General features: G+C 45.1%; 1 protein-coding gene across 1 annotated transcript in view; it reads right to left on the bottom strand.

Annotated features, from left to right (window-relative positions):
• The window catches only part of LOC118360469 (potassium voltage-gated channel subfamily C member 1-like), a 72,733-nt gene that overhangs the window by 1,427 nt on the left and 51,212 nt on the right, over positions 1–20,094 (bottom strand). The window contains exons 4-5 of the mRNA XM_052484708.1: positions 17,159–17,389; positions 1–1,337 (exon numbers count right to left, since the gene is read on the bottom strand). The exon at positions 1–1,337 is cut by the window's left edge and continues 1,427 nt beyond it. Of these exons, the coding sequence (XP_052340668.1) occupies positions 1,270–1,337; positions 17,159–17,389 (299 nt within the window). The 3' untranslated portion in view covers positions 1–1,269. The remainder of the gene's footprint in view (positions 1,338–17,158; positions 17,390–20,094) is intronic.

The following is a 20,094-nucleotide window of genomic DNA, read 5'->3' as shown; positions in this document are numbered from 1 at the left end:
ATTATCTTTCTATAGGAATTGCATGATACTTTGTTTGTGAAAGAAAAGTTATGTGAGCTTTTATAGTCACATGCCAGTGACTACGGCCTGTCTGTTGACTGACATGAGACCAGGCAGAGACCAACCTGTTTTACCGCTAGGTTTTTTATTATTATAATTTTTGATGTTGTATTTTTTAACCCCTTTTTCTACCCAATTTGGTAATTACAATCTTGTCTCTTTGCTGCAACTCCCCGACAGGCTCGGGAGAGGCGAAGCTCGAGTCATGCGTCCTCTGAATCATGACCCGCCAAGCCGCACTTCTTAACATCCGCCACGCTCCTTAACACCCGCTCGCAACAATGTGTCGGAGGAAACACTGTTCTACTGAGGACCGAAGTTAGCCTGCAGGTGCCCGGCCCGCCACAAGGAGTCGCTAAAGCGCGATGAGCCAACTAAAGCGAACCCCAGGCTGTAGTGATGCTGCAACACTGTGATGCGGCGCCACTCGGGAAGCAATTTACCGTCATGTTTAAATCAAAACAAAGCTGGACTATATTTTTGCTGGGAGTCAGTCGGCTTGGAACAACAACTCGTACTTCTAATCCTACTGTAATTTGTTCACAGTCACTTTTTTTTTAAACAATGCAAGTCCACACATTTTTTTGTTGTATTTTAGTTAGTCAAGATTTACCAATTATGCTTCATTGATGAAAGACTGCAATGTTTTTTCTTTCTGAAACATCATATGGTTTCTGGTCTCAGGGTTCTTCACAAGGACTATGAACTGATCGTATAGTGTATTGAACACTTTTAAAACAGAATCAGCAAATGCCATAGTAGCAATTTCTTGAAAACACCATTTGGAAATATTGATGTTTGATTGAAGTATTAACATCAGAGGAGATATTCAAAACAGTCCTCAACTTTAGATGTGTCCCTTAACATTAACGTTCACTGTTATTTTCTGTTATTTTTCTGTTATTTTCTCAAGGTACATTATTATAGTGCTAGATCATGCAATACAATACATGCTAAATACTTGGAAACAGACAGATGTGTGTACATACATAATTATATCTTCTAAAGCATCAGATAGAAGGATTCTACCACTGAGTTTGTTTTTTTTGTAATCGACAGAAAGACAAGCGTTCTTCTTCTGGAACCTTCCGGAACGATCCGGAACCTTCACGTTAGTTAGAGAAGGAGGGAGGGGCCTAAATCTGAAGCTTTGCCACCATGCACCCTGGTTCACGACCACTTGTCCTTCATCAATCCAAAATGGCTTCTTCAGGTCAGAGTGGTGATTTCTGGATGGGCGTAGAGCCCAGTAGCAGCCAGGATGTCTGTACAGCTTTCTGAAACAGAAAAACAAACATTAGAGACAGGACAGTCAAACCAACGTTCTCTATATGTATGTATGGTATGACAATGATGGAAGAGTTGGCAACAGCACTGTATGAAAGGCTGTGGGACGATTTAACATTCATTCAATATTGGGCCTTTGAGATAAATATCCTATATTCTGTAGGACCAGAAATCCTTGGTGAAAAGGCATTGAATAAGTACAAGATACTTGGATTCATGAGGACTAGATTACACACGGACTGTAATTTAGCCAGTAGGAGGAGGCTGCTGAGGGGAGGACGGCTCATAATAACATCTGGAATGGATTTTCACTGGGAATGGAATCAAACACATCAAACACGTTGGTTTCCATGTAGTTGATACCATTTTCCATTGACCCCATTCCGGTCGTTGTTATGAGCCGTCCTCCCCTCAGCAGCCTCCACTGAATTTAGCCATATATTGAAATGAAGCCCTCAGGCCAATTCAAGCTTTACTGTCTGCAGATCATAACCTGGACCAGAGAGAGAGTGGAAGCAGAAGCCTCTATTTGGTGACTATCAAGATGAACAGTCAGACTCTGTGAATCATAAAGCACATCCTACGTTCCTATGGATTGGTTTAAGGGGAAAAGCACATGGATCTCTATGGCTAAAAAAGTATATCATCGTCCGCCATAACCCATTCTCCGAGGTAATAACACATTGTCATATGTCAATAACTGTTCTTTGTGGCTGGCGCTGTAGCTATTGCTTCCTGTCAACAGCTTAGTGGCAGTTGAATAGACGGCCACATCATTAGAGAGTCATGTCACGGACATGAGGAAATTAGCAGGTGGTTGTCAGATCATTGAGAAAATGAGGTTTTAATGGGGTTGGAGGAATTCATTCATTAATGATACGTACAAATGTATTCTTGAAGAATATTATTTATAAATGCCCCATGAGCTTAGTTCAACTGTTGTCCCCCATCAGAACCCAAAATACAAGCTTGTTTTACTCCAATGTTTGTAAATAATGTACATGTAAACAAACACTGTTTAGCCTCATAACATGGTTATAACTATAATGTTGATATCATGGATGGTCAGTCCTGTATAGCCTCATAACATGGTTATAACTATAATGTTGATATCATGGATGGTCCTATATAGCCTCATAACATGGTTATAACTGTAATGTTGATATCATGGATGGTCAGTCCTGTATAGCCTCATAACATGGTTATAACTATAATGTTGATATCATGGATGGTCCTATATATCCTCATAACATGGTTATAACTATAATGTTGATATCATGGATGGTCAGTCCTGTATAGCCTCATAACATGGTTATAACTATAATGTTGATATCATGGATGGTCCTATATATCCTCATAACATGGTTAAAACTATAATGTTGATATCATGGATGGTCCTGTATAGCCTCATAACATGGTTATAACTGTAATGTTGATATCATGGATGGTCCTATATAGCCTCATAACATGGTTATAACTGTAATGTTGATATCATGGATGGTCCTATATATCCTCATAACATGGTTATAACTGTAATGTTGATATCATGGATGGTCAGTCCTGTATAGCCTCATAACATGGTTATAACTATAATGTTGATATCATGGATGGTCCTATATATCCTCATAACATGGTTATAACTGTAATGTTGATATCATGGATGGTCAGTCCTGTATAGCCTCATAACATGGTTATAACTGTAATGTTGATATCATGGATGGTCCTATATATCCTCATAACATGGTTATAACTATAATGTTGATATCATGGATGGTCAGTCCTGTAAAGCCTCATAACATGGTTATAACTGTAATGTTGATATCATGGATGGTCCTATATATCCTCATAACATGGTTATAACTATAATGTTGATATCATGGATGGTCAGTCCTGTATAGCCTCATAACATGGTTATAACTATAATGTTGATATAATGGATGGTCAGTCCTGTATAGCCTCATAACATGGTTATAACTATAATGTTGATATAATGGATGGTCAGTCCTGTATAGCCTCATAACATGGTTATAACTATAATGTTGATATCATGGATGGTCCTGTATAGCCTCATAACATGGTTATAACTATAATGTTGATATCATGGATGGTCAGTCCTGTATAGCCTCATAACATGGTTATAACTATAATGTTGATATCATGGATGGTCAGTCCTGTATAGCCTCATAACATGGTTATAACTATAATGTTGATATCATGGATGGTCAGTACTGTATAGCCTCATAACATGGTTAAAACTATAATGTTGATATCATGGATGGTCAGTCCTGTATATCCTCATAACATGGCTAAACCTATAATGTTGATATCATGGATGGTCAGTCCTGTATAGCCTCATAACATGGTTATAACTATAGTGTTGATATCATGGATGGTCAGTCCTGTATAGCCTCATAACATGGTTATAACTATAATGTTGATATCATAGATGGTCAGTCCTGTATAGCCTCATAACATGGCTAAAACTATAATGTTGATATCATGGATGGTCAGTCCTGTATAGCCTCATAACATGGTTAAACTATAATGTTGATATCATGGATGGTCAGTCCTGCATCCATAGCTCTATCTATTAATCTGATAGTGGTTGTATTTCTCCAGGCCCACATCCCTCAGCTTTTAACCAAAACAGAGGAGGGGTATCAGCTTTGTTATTGTTTCATTAAGGATTCTAGCTTTAGTGATATTCAGTCCTGATTTATATAGCCTTTTCATAAGCATTGGCCAAATGGTTAAGTGTTTGATATTATATTGGGGACATTTGATTCCAGTGTTTCAGTGGTGCCTAAAGAGTAAGAGGTACTTAGGCTCCGTCTATACGTTGTTCTTCTGGCTTTGTGTTTCTCTCTGACATTTAACAGCTTCCTGCCATAATGCCCCCTCCCCTGACATATTATCCAGACCCTGTTTCCATGTCTGCTTGATACAGACATTAGCCTGGCTCTTTACACTACGGCCATAACACAACCCTGAGAGCAGAGCAGATAGGACCTGGGTTCAAATGAATACGGAATACTTTGAAATCTTTCAAATTCGTTGAGCGTTTGCTTAAGCCTGCCAGGATTCCCAGATGTGCGAGGTTTAGAGATACCTCTATTGGCTCCACTTCGCCAGGCAAACTCAATCAAGCCAAGCTTAAGTTTTTTGGAATTATTTCGAAAATGTTTGAACCCAGGTTTTGTGAGCAGAAGCGGTTAGGGGGCGTTCGGTTGTAAAATTGATACATTCACATAGGCAGCCACTTCTGTATACTACATGTGACTATTTTGGTAGCAGAAAGTGAATTCTGATCTAATTAATTGATTTATAGTAGTATTTTAATGCTGCAGTGCATATCCCAGACCTCCTAGCTGGATCCCAAATGCCCCCCCATTACCTGCAGCCCCTGTCTCCCTGCAGCTAATGTCTGATATTCCCCTTTAATAGGCTGGGATGTCATTACTCTCATACTCACCAGATACAGAGCTGAGGTATTGAATTACCGCTCTCCTTCAAGCCTCTCCCCCTCTTGCTTTCTTTTTCTCTCTCTCTCGCTTCTTTTCCGTCTCTCTCGCTCTCTCCTTCTGTCTCTCTCCTTCTCCGTCTCTCTCTCTCCTTCTCCGTCTCTCTCTCTCCTTCTCCGTCTGTCTCTCTCCTTCTCCGTCTGTCTCTCTTTCTCTGTCTCTCTCTCTCTCTCTTTCTCCCTCTCTCTCTCCTTCTCCGTCTCTCTCTCTCTCCTTCTCCTTCTCCTTCTGTCTCTCTCCTACGTCTCTCTCTCTCTCCTTCTCCGTCTGTCTCTCTCCTACGTCTCTCTCTCTCTCCTTCTCCGTCTGTCTCTCTCCTACGTCTCTCTCTCTCTCTCTCCTACGTCTCTCTCTCTTTTCTCCGTCTCTCTCTCTCTTTCTCCATCTCTCTCTCTCTCCTTCTACGTCTCTCTCTCTCCTACGTCTCTCTCTCTCTCTCTCTCCTACGTCTCTCTCTCCTTCTCCGTCTCTCTCTCTCTCTCTCCTCCGTCTCTCTCTCTCTCCTTCTACGTCTCTCTCTCTTTCTCCGTCTCTCTCTCTCTCCTTCTACGTCTCTCTCTCTCCTTCTCCGTCTGTCTCTCTATCTCTTTCTCCGTCTCTCTCTCTCTCTTTCTCCGTCTCTCTCTCTCTCTCTCTTTCTCCGTCTCTCTCTCCTTCTCCGTCTCTCTCTCTCCTTCTCCGTCTCTCTCTCCTTCTCCGTCTCTCTCTCTCTTTCTCCGTCTCTCTCTCCTTCTCCGTCTCTCTCTCTCCTTCTCCGTCTCTCTCTCTCTTTCTCCGTCTCTCTCTCTCCTTCTCCGTCTCTCTCTCTCTCTCCTTCTCCGTCTCTCTCTCTCCTTCTCCGTCTCTCTCTCTCTTTCTCCGTCTCTCTCTCTCTATCTCCATCTCTCTCTCCTACTCCGTCTCTCTCTTCTCCTTCTCCGTCTATCTCTCTCTCTCTCTCTCTCTCTCTCTCTCTCTCTCTCTCTCTCTCTCTCTCTCTCTCTCTCCTTCTCCGTCTCTCTCTCTCCTTCTCCGTCTCTCTCTCTCCTTCTCCGTCTCTCTCTCTCCTTCTCCATCTCTCTCTCTCGCCTTCTACGTCTCTCTCTCTCCTACGTCTCTCTCTCTCTCTCTCCTACGTCTCTCTCTCCTTCTCCCTCTCTCTTTCTCCGTCTCTCTCTCTCTCCTTCTACGTCTCTCTCTCTCCTTCTCCGTCTGTCTCTCTCTCTCTTTCTCCGTCTCTCTCTCTTTCTCCGTCTCTCTCTCTCTCTCCTTCTCCGTCTCTCTCTCTTTTTCTCCGTCTCTCTCTCCTACTCCGTCTCTCTCTCTCGTTCTCCGTCTATCTCTCTCTCTCTCTCTCCTTCTCCGTCTCTCTCTCTCCTTCTCCGTCTCTCTCTCTCCTTCTCCGTCTCTCTCTCTCTCTTCTCCGTCTCTCTCTCTCCTTCTCCGTCTCTCTCTCTCTCCTTCTCCGTCTCTCTCTCTCCTTCTCCGTCTCTCTCTCTCTTTCTCTCCGTCTCTCTCTCTCTTTCTCCGTCTCTCTCTCTCCTTCTCCGTCTCTCTCTCTCCTTCTCCGTCTCTCTCTCTCTTTCTCCGTCTCTCTCTCTCCTTCTCCGTCTCTCTCTCTCTTTCTCCGTCTCTCTCTCTCTTTCTCCTTCTCCGTCTCTCTCTCTCTCTCTCTCTCTCCTTCTCCGTCTCTCTCTCTCTCCTTCTCCGTCTCTCTCTCTCTCTTTCTCCGTCTCTCTCTCCTTCTCCATCTCTCTCTCCTTCTCCGTCTCTCTCTCTCCTTCTCCGTCTCTCTCTCCTTCTCTGTCTCTCTCTCTCCTTCTCCGTCTCTCTCTCTTTATCCGTCTCTCTCTCTCCTTCTACGTCTCTCTCTCCTTCTCCGTCTCTCTCTCCTTCTCCGTCTCTCTCTCTCCTTCTCCGTCTCTCTCTCTTTCTCTCTCTCCATCTCTCTCTCTCTCCTTCTCCGTCTGTCTCTCTCTCTCTCCTTCTCCGTCTGTCTCTCTCCTACGTCTCTCTCTCTCTCTCCTACGTCTCTCTCTCTTTCTCCGTCTCTCTCTCTTTCTCCATCTCTCTCTCTCTCCTTCTACGTCTCTCTCTCTCCTACGTCTCTCGCTCTTTCTCTCTCTCCTACGTCTCTCTCTCCTTCTCCGTCTCTCTCTCTCTTTCTCTGTCTCTCTCTCTCTCTTTCTCCGTCTCTCTCTGTCTCCTTCTACGTCTCTCTCTCCTTCTCCATCTCTCTCTCTCCTTCTCCGTCTCTCTCTCTCCTTCTCCATCTCTCTCTCTCTCCTTCTACGTCTCTCTCTCTCTCCTACGTCTCTCTCTCCTTCTCCCTCTCTCTTTCTCCGTCTCTCTCTCTCTCTCCTTCTACGTCTCTCTCTCTTTCTCCGTCTCTCTCTCTCTCTCCTTCTCCGTCTCTCTCTCTCTCCTTCTCCGTCTGTCTCTCTCTCTCTTTCTCCGTCTCTCTCTCTCTCTCTCTTTCTCCGTCTCTCTCTCTCTCTCTTTCTCCGTCTCTCTCCCTCTCTCTTTCTCCGTCTCTCTCTCTCTCCTTCTACGTCTCTCTCTCTTTCTCCGTCTCTCTCTCTCTCCTTCTCCGTCTGTCTCTCTCTCTCTTTCTCCGTCTCTCTCTCTCTCTTTCTCCGTCTCTCTTTCACCGTCTCTCTCTCCTTCTCCGTCTCTCTCTCTCCTTCTCCGTCTCTCTCTCTCCTTCTCCGTCTCTCTCTCTCTTTCTCTCTCTCTCCGTCTCTCTCTCCTTCTCCGTCTCTCTCTCCTTCTCCGTCTCTCTCTCTCCTTCTCCGTCTCTCTCTCTCTTTCTCCGTCTCTCTCTCTCCTTCTCCGTCTCTCTCTCTCCTTCTCCGTCTCTCTCTCTCCTTCTCCGTCTCTCTCTCTCTTTCTCCGTCTCTCTCTCCTTCTCCGTCTCTCTCTCTCCTTCTCCGTCTCTCTCTCTCCTTCTCCGTCTCTCTCCGTCTCTCCTTCTCCGTCTCTCTCTCTCCTTCTCCGTCTCTCTCTCTCTTCTCCGTCTCTCTCTCTCCTTCTCCGTCTCTCTCTCTCCTTCTCCGTCTCTCTCTCTCCTTCTCCGTCTCTCTCTCTCTTTCTCCGTCTCTCTCTCTCCTTCTCCGTCTCTCTCTCTCCTTCTCCGTCTCTCTCTCTCCTTCTCCGTCTCTCTCTCTCTCTGTCTCTTCTCCTTCTCCTCTCTCTCTCCTTCTCCTCTCTCTCTCTCTCCTTCTCCTGTCTGTCTCTCTCCTCTCTCTCTCTCTCTCTCTCCTTCTCCGTCTCTCTCTCCTTCTCCTCTCTCTCTCCTTCTCCGTCTCTCTCTCTCTCTTCTCCGTCTCTCTCTCCTTCTCCGTCTCTCTCTCTCCTCTCCTCTCTCCTTCTCCGTCTCTCTCTCCTTCTCCGTCTCTCTCTCTCCTTCTCCGTCTCTCTCTCCTTCTCCATCTCTCTCTCTCCTTCTCCGTCTCTCTCTCTCTCTCTCCTTCTCCGTCTCTCTCCTTCTCCATCTCTCTCTCTCCTTCTCCATCTCTCTCTCTCTCTCCTTCTCTGTCTCTCTCTCTCCTTCTCCGTCTCTCTCTCTCCTTCTCTGTCTCTCTCTCTCCTTCTCTGTCTCTCACTCTCCTTCTACATCTCTCTCTCTCTCTCCTTCTCCCTCTCTCTCTCCGTCTCTCTCTCTCCTTCTCCCTCTCTCTCTCTTTCCTCTCGCTCTCTCTCCTCTCTCTTTCTCTCTCTTTCCCTCTGAGATGGTGGTAGAGCAAAGATTGTTTCAGTGGGCTCCTGTCTTTACTCAGCTTTCCTATGCTGTCTCTCGGGAGACAAAGAGACGAGGAAATCCATCAACGCACCACTTCATCCTTGTAGTTGACAACACAAGCCGCCATTACCTACGGAACGTTTATATAATAATAATATATGCCATTTAGCAGACGCTTTTATCCAAAGCGACTTACAATCATGTGTGCATACATTCTATGTATGGGTGGTCCCGGGAATCGAACCCACTACCCTGGCGTTACAAGCGCCATGCTCTACCAACTGAGCTACAGAAGTTTACTACTACTACTGCTATTGTTGCTGCTAGTTTTAACTGAACAATGAGTTAGATCAGCCACATTATTGTGTTTATTTAACCAAGCAAGTTATTGAGAAAACATTCTCTATTCCTATAATTACCTGACAACCTCAGCCACCTAAATAGGGCCATCCAGAGCTGGGTTGTGTTCATTAGGCAACTAATGGTAGAAAAACAGTCTAAAACAGGAAGGGACTATACCAATAAGAAACGCTCATTCTTTTTTTTTTGGAAAACATTATTTGCTGAGTAATGACCTAATGAGCACGACCCTGCAGGGCCAGCATAAACAACATAAGCCCTCGGCCTATTACACCAAATAGTATCCCCCTGCGTCACAATGGGATTTGAGAAGCTACTAGCGTTCGTTGCTAGGGCCGTTGCTAGAACATGCCAAATTCTGCCATAAAACAAACATTTTTGTTTACATAGCTGGGATGAAAATAATCACATTTTGGCTGTAATGATCTCCAAAATCCTATGCATTAGCTCATCCCACCGTTGATATAGCAACGACACCTTTTTGGCAGGCAGACCCTATTTGCCATGACAGGCCCCCAACCAGTTCTTATAAAAACTCAGTCAGTGTCTCAACTATCGAAAGTAACAATAGTAATAATACACAAGGTGTAATTTATCATTTTAGACTAAATTAGTTATGTCAGCTTATTTATTGTTTTAGATTAGTAGTTAGTCTGGCCAGCTATTTAAAATGGTAGTAATCATGGTCAAATACCCGACCGGGAACGCAGGACCCAGGTGTTACGTCTCTCGTCGGAATGAGTGGACCAATGCGCAGCGTGGAAAGTGTTCATGATTTTACTTATCAAAGAATCACTCGAACAAAGTAACACAACGAAAACGAAACAGTTCTGTCAGGTAAACAGATACTAAACAGAAAATAACTATCCACAAAACACAGATGGGAAAAAGGGCTGCCTAAGTATGATTCTCAATCAGAGACAACGATAGACAGCGGCCAAAAACAAAGAAACAGATAACATAGAATGCACACCCCCAAATTACCCCCTGACCTAATCAAATAGAGAATAAAACGTCTCTCTAAGGTCAGGGCGTGACACCAGGGGCCCTGACCTCCAGGGATCCCCCATTGATTTGCCAAAATTGTATAGAAATTAGCTTTAAAACTGCAAAAATGTATTTAGCTGTAAAACTGCAACTTATTTTCTCTGCCCCATTGCAAAATGTGTAGAATTGCATGACATTTGTTATACAACCAAGTCTCGCTTGGGGCCCCCAAAAGGCTATGGCCGGCCCTGCGACCGAGTAATGCTTGGGGCATTGGGTTGTGTTTAGATTACAGAGCAGCCTCTGTAGTGTTATGTTGATGAAGACGTCCAGATCCCAGTCAAGTCTTTCCTCCCTGTATTGATCTCCTCATTCCTCTCCATGGATCTGTCTGTCTGTCTCTCTCTCTTTCTCATTATTTCTCTCTCTCTGTCTGTCTCTCTCTGACTGTCTCTGCTCTGTCTCTCTCTGTTTCTCATTATCTCTCTCTCTCTCTGTCTGTCTCTCTCTGTTTCTCTTTCTCTCTCTCTCTCTCTGTCTCTCTCATTATCTCTCTCTCTGTCTGTCTCTCTCTGTTTCTCTTTCTCTCTCTCTCTCTCTGTCTCTCTCATTATCTCTCTCTCTGTCTCTCTCTCTCTTTCTCTCTCTCTCTTTCATTATCTCTCTGTCTCTGCCTCTCTCTCTCTCTCTCTCTCTCTCTGTCTCTCTCATTATCTCTCTCTCTCTCTTTCTCTCTCTCTCTTTCATTATCTCTCTGTCTCTGCCTCTCTCTCTCTCTCTCTCTCTTTCTCTCTCTCTCTCTTTCATTATCTCTCTGTCTCTGCCTCTCTCTCTGTCTCTCTCGTTATCTCTCTCTCTTTCTCTCTCTCTCTTTCATTATCTCTCTGTCTCTGCCTCTCTCTCTCTCTCTCTTTGGCTCTGACATGTCAGACAGGTAGGGGACAAGAAGAATCCCAAGGCTTCTCACTCTGAGGAAGAGGCTCAGTTTAGTTTTCCTTATTCAATCTTGTTCTGAAGGCAGCTCTACCACAAATTATTTCCAATCATAAGGCCAAAGTTAAGACCTTAAAGCTTAAAGATAAAATAAAGAAAATCCAAGGTGTGTCACAGCAGGTCCACACACATGAACAACACATCCCCTCTCCCCCTCTTGATTATAGTCCTAGAATGATTGTGGATTACATCAACCAAAAACAATGGGACACTTTGAAGTTCCACCACTTAACACCCTCCACCATGCTTGGCCAGGCTACAAACCAAACACTGAAATCTAAATTCATTTGATAAGGGTGTGTGGGGGGAAAGGTTGAAAAGTCTTTACCTCAGTGACTCATCTGTACTAATACGTTTCACAACAATATCATAGGTATATACGGCTCAGAACAAATACCACACACACACACACACACACACACACACACACACACACACACACACACACACACACACACACACACACACACACACACACACACACACACAACACGCACGCACGCACGCACGCACGCACGCACGCACGCACACACACACACACACACACACACACACACACACACACACACACACACACACACACACACACACACACACACACACACACACACCATCTCTTGATACAATTCAGCATGCTAAGGGGTGGAAAATGTTTGTTCAGGATGTGAGAAATGAATCCATTACGTCCAAATATAGAGTCTGGTTGTCACTCTGGGCTCTGGGGACTTTGGGGAGCTGTGATGCGATGATATGCTTTTCACAGTGTGTGTGTGTGTGTGTGTGTGTGTGTGTGTGTGTGTGTGTGTGTGTGTGTGTGTGTGTGTGTGTGTGTGTGTGTGTGTGTGTGTGTGTGTGTGTGTGTGTGTGTGTGTGTTTCAGGCAGCAGCAGGCCTATTCAAGCAGAGAATGAGTGCTGCCAGTCTGACAGCCAGCTGGAAATGAAGGGAATTATTCTGTCTCTTTGTCTGTCTGGTTCAATGCATCCAAGTCTCCTGTTTCAAATCAAACTGTTGATTTAAATGATAAAGAGACAATCATACACCCACAACAACATACACAGTATTGTGCTGTGTTGTCACTATTCACCTGAGAAGGTATACCATCACAATATAAACACTAGTAAATCTATTCTGACATATGTTGTGTCTCATTCAAAGCCTCCAAGCCTCCAGGCCTCCAAGCCTCCAGGCCTCCAAGCCTCCAGGCCTCCAAGCCTCCAAGCCTACAGGCTTCCAAGCCTACAGGCCTCCAAGCCTCCAGGCCTCCAAGCCTCCAGGCCTCCAAGCGTCCAGGCCTCCAAGCCCCCAGGCCTCCAAGCCTCCAGGCCTCCAAGCCTCCAGGCCTACAGGCCTCCAAGCCTACAGGCCTCCAAGCCTCCAAGCCTACAGGCCTCCAGGTCTCCAAGCCTCCAGGCCTACAGGCCTCCAAGCCTCCAGGCCTCCAAGCCTCCAGGCCTCCAAGCCTCCAAGCCTCCAGGCCTCCAAGCCTCCAGGCCTCCAAGCCTCCAAGCCTACAGGCCTCCAAGCCTCCAGGCCTCCAAGCCTCCAGGAGAGAAAGAATGAGAGGGGGCGTGGAGAGAGAGAGAGAGGTGGGGAGAGAGGGGGGAGTGGGTGGGAGATAGAGCGAAAGAGAGGGGGCGTGGGGAGAGAGAGAGAGGGGGGGGGAGTGGGTGGGAGTGGGGGGGAGATAGAGCGAGAGAGAGGGGGCGTGGGGGGAGAGAGAGAACTAGGAGAGGGACCGACTTCGGCGTAAGTCGTGACAGAAGCATGTACGGGGAGTAAAACCTTTAATTGCAACGGACAGAGACGAACCAGGAACAGAGTCAGAAACAAATTCAGAAGACAAAAACAAAAAAATGCAGCAGTGGAGAACAGAGCTGAGGAACAGACACATATCGGGGAGGAGAAGAACATGTGACAGGTGAGCCCAATAACGCTGATGCGAATGACAAGGGAGGGCAGGTGTGAGTAATGGATGGCGGGAGCGTGTGATGCAGGGTAATCTGGCGCCCTCAAGCGCCAGGGAAGAGCGGGAGCAGATGTGACAGTTACTGTATTTCTCTCATCCTGTTGATCTCTCTGGACAACTCAGTAGTTACTGTATTTCTCTCATCCTGTTGATGTCTCTGGACAACTCAGTAGTTACTGTATTTCTGTCATCCTGTTTATCTCTCTGGACAACTCAGTAGTTACTGTATTTCTGTCATCCTGTTTATCTCTCTGGACAACTCAGTAGTTACTGTATTTCTGTCATCCTGTTTATCTCTCTGGACAACTCAGTAGTTACTGTATTTCTGTTATCCTGTTTATCTCTCTGGACAACTCAGTAGTTACTGTATTTCTGTCATCCTGTTTATCTCTCTGGACACCTCAGTAGTTACTGTATTTCTGTCATCCTGTTTATCTCTCTGGACAACTCAGTAGTTACTGTATTTCTGTTATCCTGTTTATCTCTCTGGACAACTCAGTAGTTACTGTATTTCTGTCATCCTGTTTATCTCTCTGGACACCTCAGTAGTTACTGTATTTCTGTCATCCTGTTTATCTCTCTGGACACCTCAGTAGTTACTGTATTTCTGTCATCCTGTTTATCTCTCTGGACACCTCAGTAGTTACTGTATTTCTGTCATCCTGTTTATCTCTCTGGACAACTCAGTAGTTACTGTATTTCTGTCATCCTGTTTATCTCTCTGGACACCTCAGTAGTTACTGTATTTCTGTCATCCTGTTTATCTCTCTGGACACCTCAGTAGTTACTGTATTTCTGTCATCCTGTTTATCTTTCTGGACACCTCAGTAGTTACTGTATTTCTGTCATCCTGTTTATCTCTCTGGACAACTCAGTAGTTACTGTATTTCTGTCATCCTGTTTATCTCTCTGGACACCTCAGTAGTTACTGTATTTCTGTTATCCTGTTTATCTCTCTGCACAACTCAGTAGTTACTGTATTTCTGTTATCCTGTTTATCTCTCTGAACAACTCAGTAGTTACTGTATTGCTGTTAACATGTTTATCTCTCTGAACAACACAGTAGTTACTGTATTTCTGACTGGCTATTCTTTCATTTTTGCGTTCATGAAATCCCTATTAGTTTGCATGTGGAACATTCAGGGCCTAAACTCATCAACCTTTAGACTGAAGAGTTTAGCACTGGAGTTAAAAACAAATCTTAAAGATGTTGACGTCCTCATTCTGCAGGAGACATGGTGTAAGGCTGACATTGTCACTCACTGTCCCACAGGCTACAGAGAGGTAATCATGCTGTTACTGTCCCACAGGCTACAGAGAGGTAATCATGCTGTTACTGTCCCACGGGCTACAGAGAGGTAATCATGCTGTTACTGTCACACGGGCTACAGAGAGGTAATCATGCTGTTACTGTCCCACGGGCTACAGAGAGGTAATCATGCTGTTACTGTCCCACGGGCTACAGAGAGGTAATCATGCTGTCACTGTCCCACGGGCTACAGAGAGGTAATCATGATGTCACTGTCCCACGGGCTACAGAGAGGTAATCATCCTGTTACTGTCCCACGGGCTACAGAGAGGTAATCATGCTGTCACTGTCCCACGGGCTACAGAGAGGTAATCATGATGTTACTGTCCCACGGGCTACAGAGAGGTAATCATGCTGTTACTGTCCCACGGGCTACAGAGAGGTAATCATGATGTCACTGTCTCACAGGCTACAGAGAGGTAATCATGCTGTTACTGTCCCACGGGCTACAGAGAGGTAATCATGATGTCACTGTCCCACAGGCTACAGAGAGGTAATCATGATGTTACTGTCCCACAGGCTACAGAGAGGTAATCATGCTGTTACTGTCCCACGGGCTACAGAGAGGTAATCATGATGTTACTGTCCCACAGGCTACAGAGAGGTAATCATGATGTCACTGTCCCACAGGCTACAGAGAGGTAATCATGCTGTTACTGTCCCACGGGCTACAGAGAGGTAATCATGATGTTACTGTCCCACAGGCTACAGAGAGGTAATCATGATGTCACTGTCCCACAGGCTACAGAGAGGTAATCATGCTGTCGCTGTCCCACGGGCTACAGAGAGGTAATCATGATGTTACTGTCCCACAGGCTACAGAGAGGTAATCATGATGTCACTGTCCCACAGGCTACAGAGAGGTAATCATGATGTTACTGTCCCACGGGCTACAGAGAGGTAATCATGATGTTACTGTCCCACAGGCTACAGAGAGGTAATCATGCTGTTACTGTCCCACGGGCTACAGAGAGGTAATCATGCTGTTACTGTCCCACAGGCTACAGAGAGGTAATCATGATGTTACTGTCCCACGGGCTACAGAGAGGTAATCATGCTGTCACTGTCCCACGGGCTACAGAGAGGTAATCATGCTGTCACTGTCCCACGGGCTACAGAGAGGTAATCATGCTGTTACTGTCACACAGGCTACAGAGAGGTAATCATGCTGTCACTGTCTCACAGGCTACAGAGAGGTAATCATGCTGTCACTGTCCCACGGGCTACAGAGAGGTAATCATGCTGTTACTGTCACACAGGCTACAGAGAGGTAATCATGCTGTTACTGTCCCACGGGCTACAGAGAGGTAATCATGATGTCACTGTCTCACAGGCTACAGAGAGGTAATCATGCTGTTACTGTCACACGGGCTACAGAGAGGTAATCATGCTGTTACTGTCCCACGGGCTACAGAGAGGTAATCATGCTGTTACTGTCCCACGGGCTACAGAGAGGTAATCATGATGTCACTGTCCCACGGGCTACAGAGAGGTAATCATGATGTCACTGTCCCACGGGCTACAGAGAGGTAATCATGATGTCACTGTCCCACGGGCTACAGAGAGGTAATCATGCTGTCGCTGTCCCACAGGCTACAGAGAGGTAATCATGCTGTTACTGTCCCACAGGCTACAGAGAGGTAATCATGATGTCACTGTCCCACGGGCTACAGAGAGGTAATCATGCTGTTACTGTCCCACGGGCTACAGAGAGGTAATCATGCTGTCACTGTCCCACAGGCTACAGAGAGGCAATCATGATGTCACTGTCTCATGGGCTACAGAGAGGTAACCATCCTGTTACTGTCCCACAGGCTACAGAGAGGTAATTGTGAGTCACAGAAATACAGATCTGTCAATAGAGGCAGGGACTCTGGAGGATTGATAATTTGGTACAAATCCGAACTACAAAATGCATTTGATCCCCTCAAAATTGGTAAATATCACATTTGGTTAATATGCTCAATATACAGTATATCCCCCCTCAGAATCCCCATATTACTCAGAGGAGATCTTCCCCACCCTTGAGGAAGAGCCATTTCCAGGCCCAGGGAAATGTGCTCATCTGTGGGGACACAAATGCGCACACAGGAATACCTGATCTAACGACCACACGAGGGGACAGCTTTATTACAGGCCATACTGTCTCTAACTGTCTTAATCTGCCCCATAGAAACAACAGTGACAGACCACACGAGGGGACAGCTTTATTACAGGCCATACTGTTTCTAACTGTCTTCATCTCCCCCATAGAAACAACAGTGACAGCACCGTCATCAAGAACAGAAGGGATCTGTTGCAGCTCTGTAGAAACCTGGGTCTGTACTAGTGTCAATGGTAGGTTACGGGGGGACTCTATGGGGAGATTCGCCTACTGCTCACCTCTTGGCCAGAGCACAGTAGACTATATGACTATATGATTACAGACATTGACCCTTTCTCTCTCATCTCATTCATCGTCAAGCCACGAACACCTCTGTCTGATCACAGCCAAATGACCTTGTTCTTCAAAAGAACAGACATGGAAACAACCAGACATTCACAGCCCAGTCAGCTGTGCAACATCAGAAGAATACCAGAAAGCAACCTGGAACCAACAAATCCAAACACACTTAGTGGACACCACAACCACTCACATGGTTGTAATGGGTGTCATGGTTTCCATGGGTGTACTTGTTGTCATGGTTGCCACGGGTGTAATGGGTGTGGTGTAATGATTATCATGGGGAGGATAAGAGGGTTCTGAATATTGGTTTTCTAGGTTTCAACCTATTGATCTCTAGCCTGCAGCCTCCTTTGTCATGGTCCAGTGTTCGGTCCAGTATATTCACAGTGATGTGTTGTGTGTGTTATGTGACCTATGGTTGAGGATGGTGGGCTCCATGTTTCAGAGAGAGAGAGAGAGAGAGAGTACGAGTATGTATGTGTGCGCCTGTATGCATGTCAACCTACCAGTGACTATGGTGTGTTCTCCTCCAGAGCAGGAGAAGTCTCCGGAGGTGAGCAGGAAGCAGGTTGCCTCTTTCTTGCTTTTCTTGTTCCCCCTGGTCGACCGGGAGGGTTCTCGACCGTCGCCGTGGGCGTGCCGAAGGTTCCACTTCTCGCTGGGTGACAGCGGCTGGGTCAGGCTGCACCCCTCATCCGACGACAGAGCCAAGTTGGCGTCTCCGTTCTGCTTGGAGTCTGACAGGGGGACAGGAGAACAGATTTGGTTCATACAGCGTAAGATCTAGAATCAAGGTCCTCCCTGTTCATGTCATATTTTTCATTTGGATATAAAGGTTAGTTGAGGTCATATTTACATGTTTTTTATTCCATTTTTTATTTGACCTTATTTATACAGGTTTTTTTCTCTCATTGAGATAACATCTCTTTTCCAAGAGAGACCTGGTCCGATAGCAGCAGGGGGAACAACGTTTCAGACAAAAACAACTTACATACACTAACACAACATTAAATCAACATGTACAATGCATTCAGAAAGTATTCAGACCCCTTCACTTTTTCCACATTTTGTTACGTTACAGACTTATTTTAAAATGGAATAAAAACATTTTTTCCTCATGAACCTACACACAATACCCCATATTGATAAAAAAAAAACACACAAGCATTTTGACCATATGCTATGAAACTCAAAATTGAGCTCAGGTGCATCCTGTTTCCATTGATCATCCCTGAGATGTTTCTACAACTTGGTTGGACGCCACCTGTGTTAAATTCAATTGATTCAACATGATTTTGAAAGGCACACACACCTGTCTATATAAGGTCCCACAGTTGACAGTGCATGTCAGAGCAAAAACCAAGACACAAGGTCGAAGGAATTGTCCGTAGAGCTCCGAGACAGGATTATGTCGAGGCACAGATCTGGAGAAGGGTACCAAAAAATGCCTGCACAACGCAGGAGTGACTTCGGGTCAAGTCTCTAAATGTCCTTGAGTGGCCCAGCCAGAGCCCGGACTCAAACCCGATCGAACATCTCTGGAGAGACCTGAAAATAGCTGTGCAGCAACGCTCCCCATCCAACCTGACAGAGCTTGAGAGGATCTGCAGAGAAGAATGGGAGAAACTCCCCAAATACAGGTGTGCCAAGCTCGTAGCGTCATACCCAAGAAGACTTGAGGCTTTAATCGCTGCCAAAGGTGCTTCAACAAAGTATTGAGTAAAGTGTCTGAATAGTTAAGTAAATAAGGTATTTCTGTTTTTTATTTTTTATACATTTGCAAAAAACAGCTAAAAACTGGTTTTTGCCTTGACATTTTTTTTTTAACCTTTATTTAACCAGGCAAGTCAGATAAGAACCAATTCTTATTTACAATGACGGCCTAGGAACAGTGGGTTAACTGCCTGTTCAGGGGCAGAACGACAGATTTGTACCTTGTCAGCTCGGGGATTTGAACTTGCAACCTTCCGGTTACTAGTCCAACACTCTGCCGCCTCGGGGTATTATGATGTCATTATGGGGTATTATGATGTCATTATGGGGTATTGTGTGTAGATTGATGAGGAACATGTTTTATTAAATCCAATTTAGAATTTGGTTGCAACGTAACAAAATGTGGAAAAAGTGAAGGGGTCTGACTACTCTCCGAATGCACTGTACATGGCAAAACTGATGCTAGATCAGCAATACTGGGCTTGATTGAGCATGCCAGGCAAATTGGATCCAATAAAATATTTTAAAAAACTGCTAACCCCGCCCATCTGGCACTCCAGACAGACTGGAGCAAACGATCAAACTATTGGACATGTTTTGAGTAGTATTTAAACCCAGGGTCTCGAGTGGTCTCCCGAGTGGCGCAGCGGTCTAAGGCACTGCATCTCAGAGCTAGAGGAGTCACTACAGACACCCTGGTTCCAATCCAGGCAATCGGGACTCCTCATAGGGCAGCGCACAATTGTCCCAGCGTAGTCCGGGTTTGGCCGGTGTAGGCCGTCATTGTAAATAAGAATTTGTTCTTAACTGACTTGCCTATAAGTCACAGAAACAAAAAGTCTGCAGGAGACACAGCGCTGGGTTTACAGTAGAAAGTCAACATCCTTTCAGGTCTTAGGGAAAGGTTGAGCCACAATGTCATTTCACCGGGAAAACACCATTTTCAACAAACTCATTTATTGAACAGCAGCAACCTTATAAGAAGATGAGTTAAAAGGTCCACTGCAGCTGTTTTTTCCTCAATATCAAATTATTTCTGGGTAACAATTAAGTACCTTACTGGGATTGTTTTCAATGAAAAGGGCAATTTCTCAAGCAAGAATCTTGCTAGGACTGTCTGGGAGTGTCCTGAGTGGGGAGGAGGAAACAGAAAGAGTGCTGTTATTGGCCGAGAGGTTTGGAATTCACTTTCTTAAAGGGTCTATTAACTCTAATTATGATGTCACCATGGAAGGCCAAAACTCCATCCCACCAAAACGGGCTTAAATTTCAGGCCGGTCTTTTACAAACAGATCTCACACTAAAAGGGAATTATCATCATGTTCACGTATTTGCAGTGTTATTCCAACCTCATAGTGTGGAAATATATATATAAAACACAGGAAACTCACGTGTTTTTGACTGCACTGGGACTCGGGGATGTAGACCGATGAATATACTGTATTTTGATAGTGGAGCAAGCAAAACGCTGACTCTGAATTTAACAAAAGTATTTATTATCTGAGAAAGGGTATATTCATGATTGTTTCAAGTTGTGTTACTGTGTTTGCGGCTAGGGACAGTAAACCTGGAAAGATATGATACTATATGATTACAGTACGAGGTCAATTATGTCCTGTCCCCCGCCCCCGCCTCCCTGTTGTAAAAGAGCACCACAAATACTGCCAGCATATCAAACCTTATGTCAGTGAAGAACTGCAATGTGTTCATTAGTAATGTGTTTAAGTTG

This window comes from Oncorhynchus keta, chromosome 28 (genome assembly GCF_023373465.1).
Source record: "Oncorhynchus keta strain PuntledgeMale-10-30-2019 chromosome 28, Oket_V2, whole genome shotgun sequence".
Lineage (NCBI taxonomy): Eukaryota > Metazoa > Chordata > Actinopteri > Salmoniformes > Salmonidae > Oncorhynchus > Oncorhynchus keta.
Note: the sequence above shows the minus strand (reverse complement) of the source record. Positions and strands in the feature narration are given on the sequence as shown.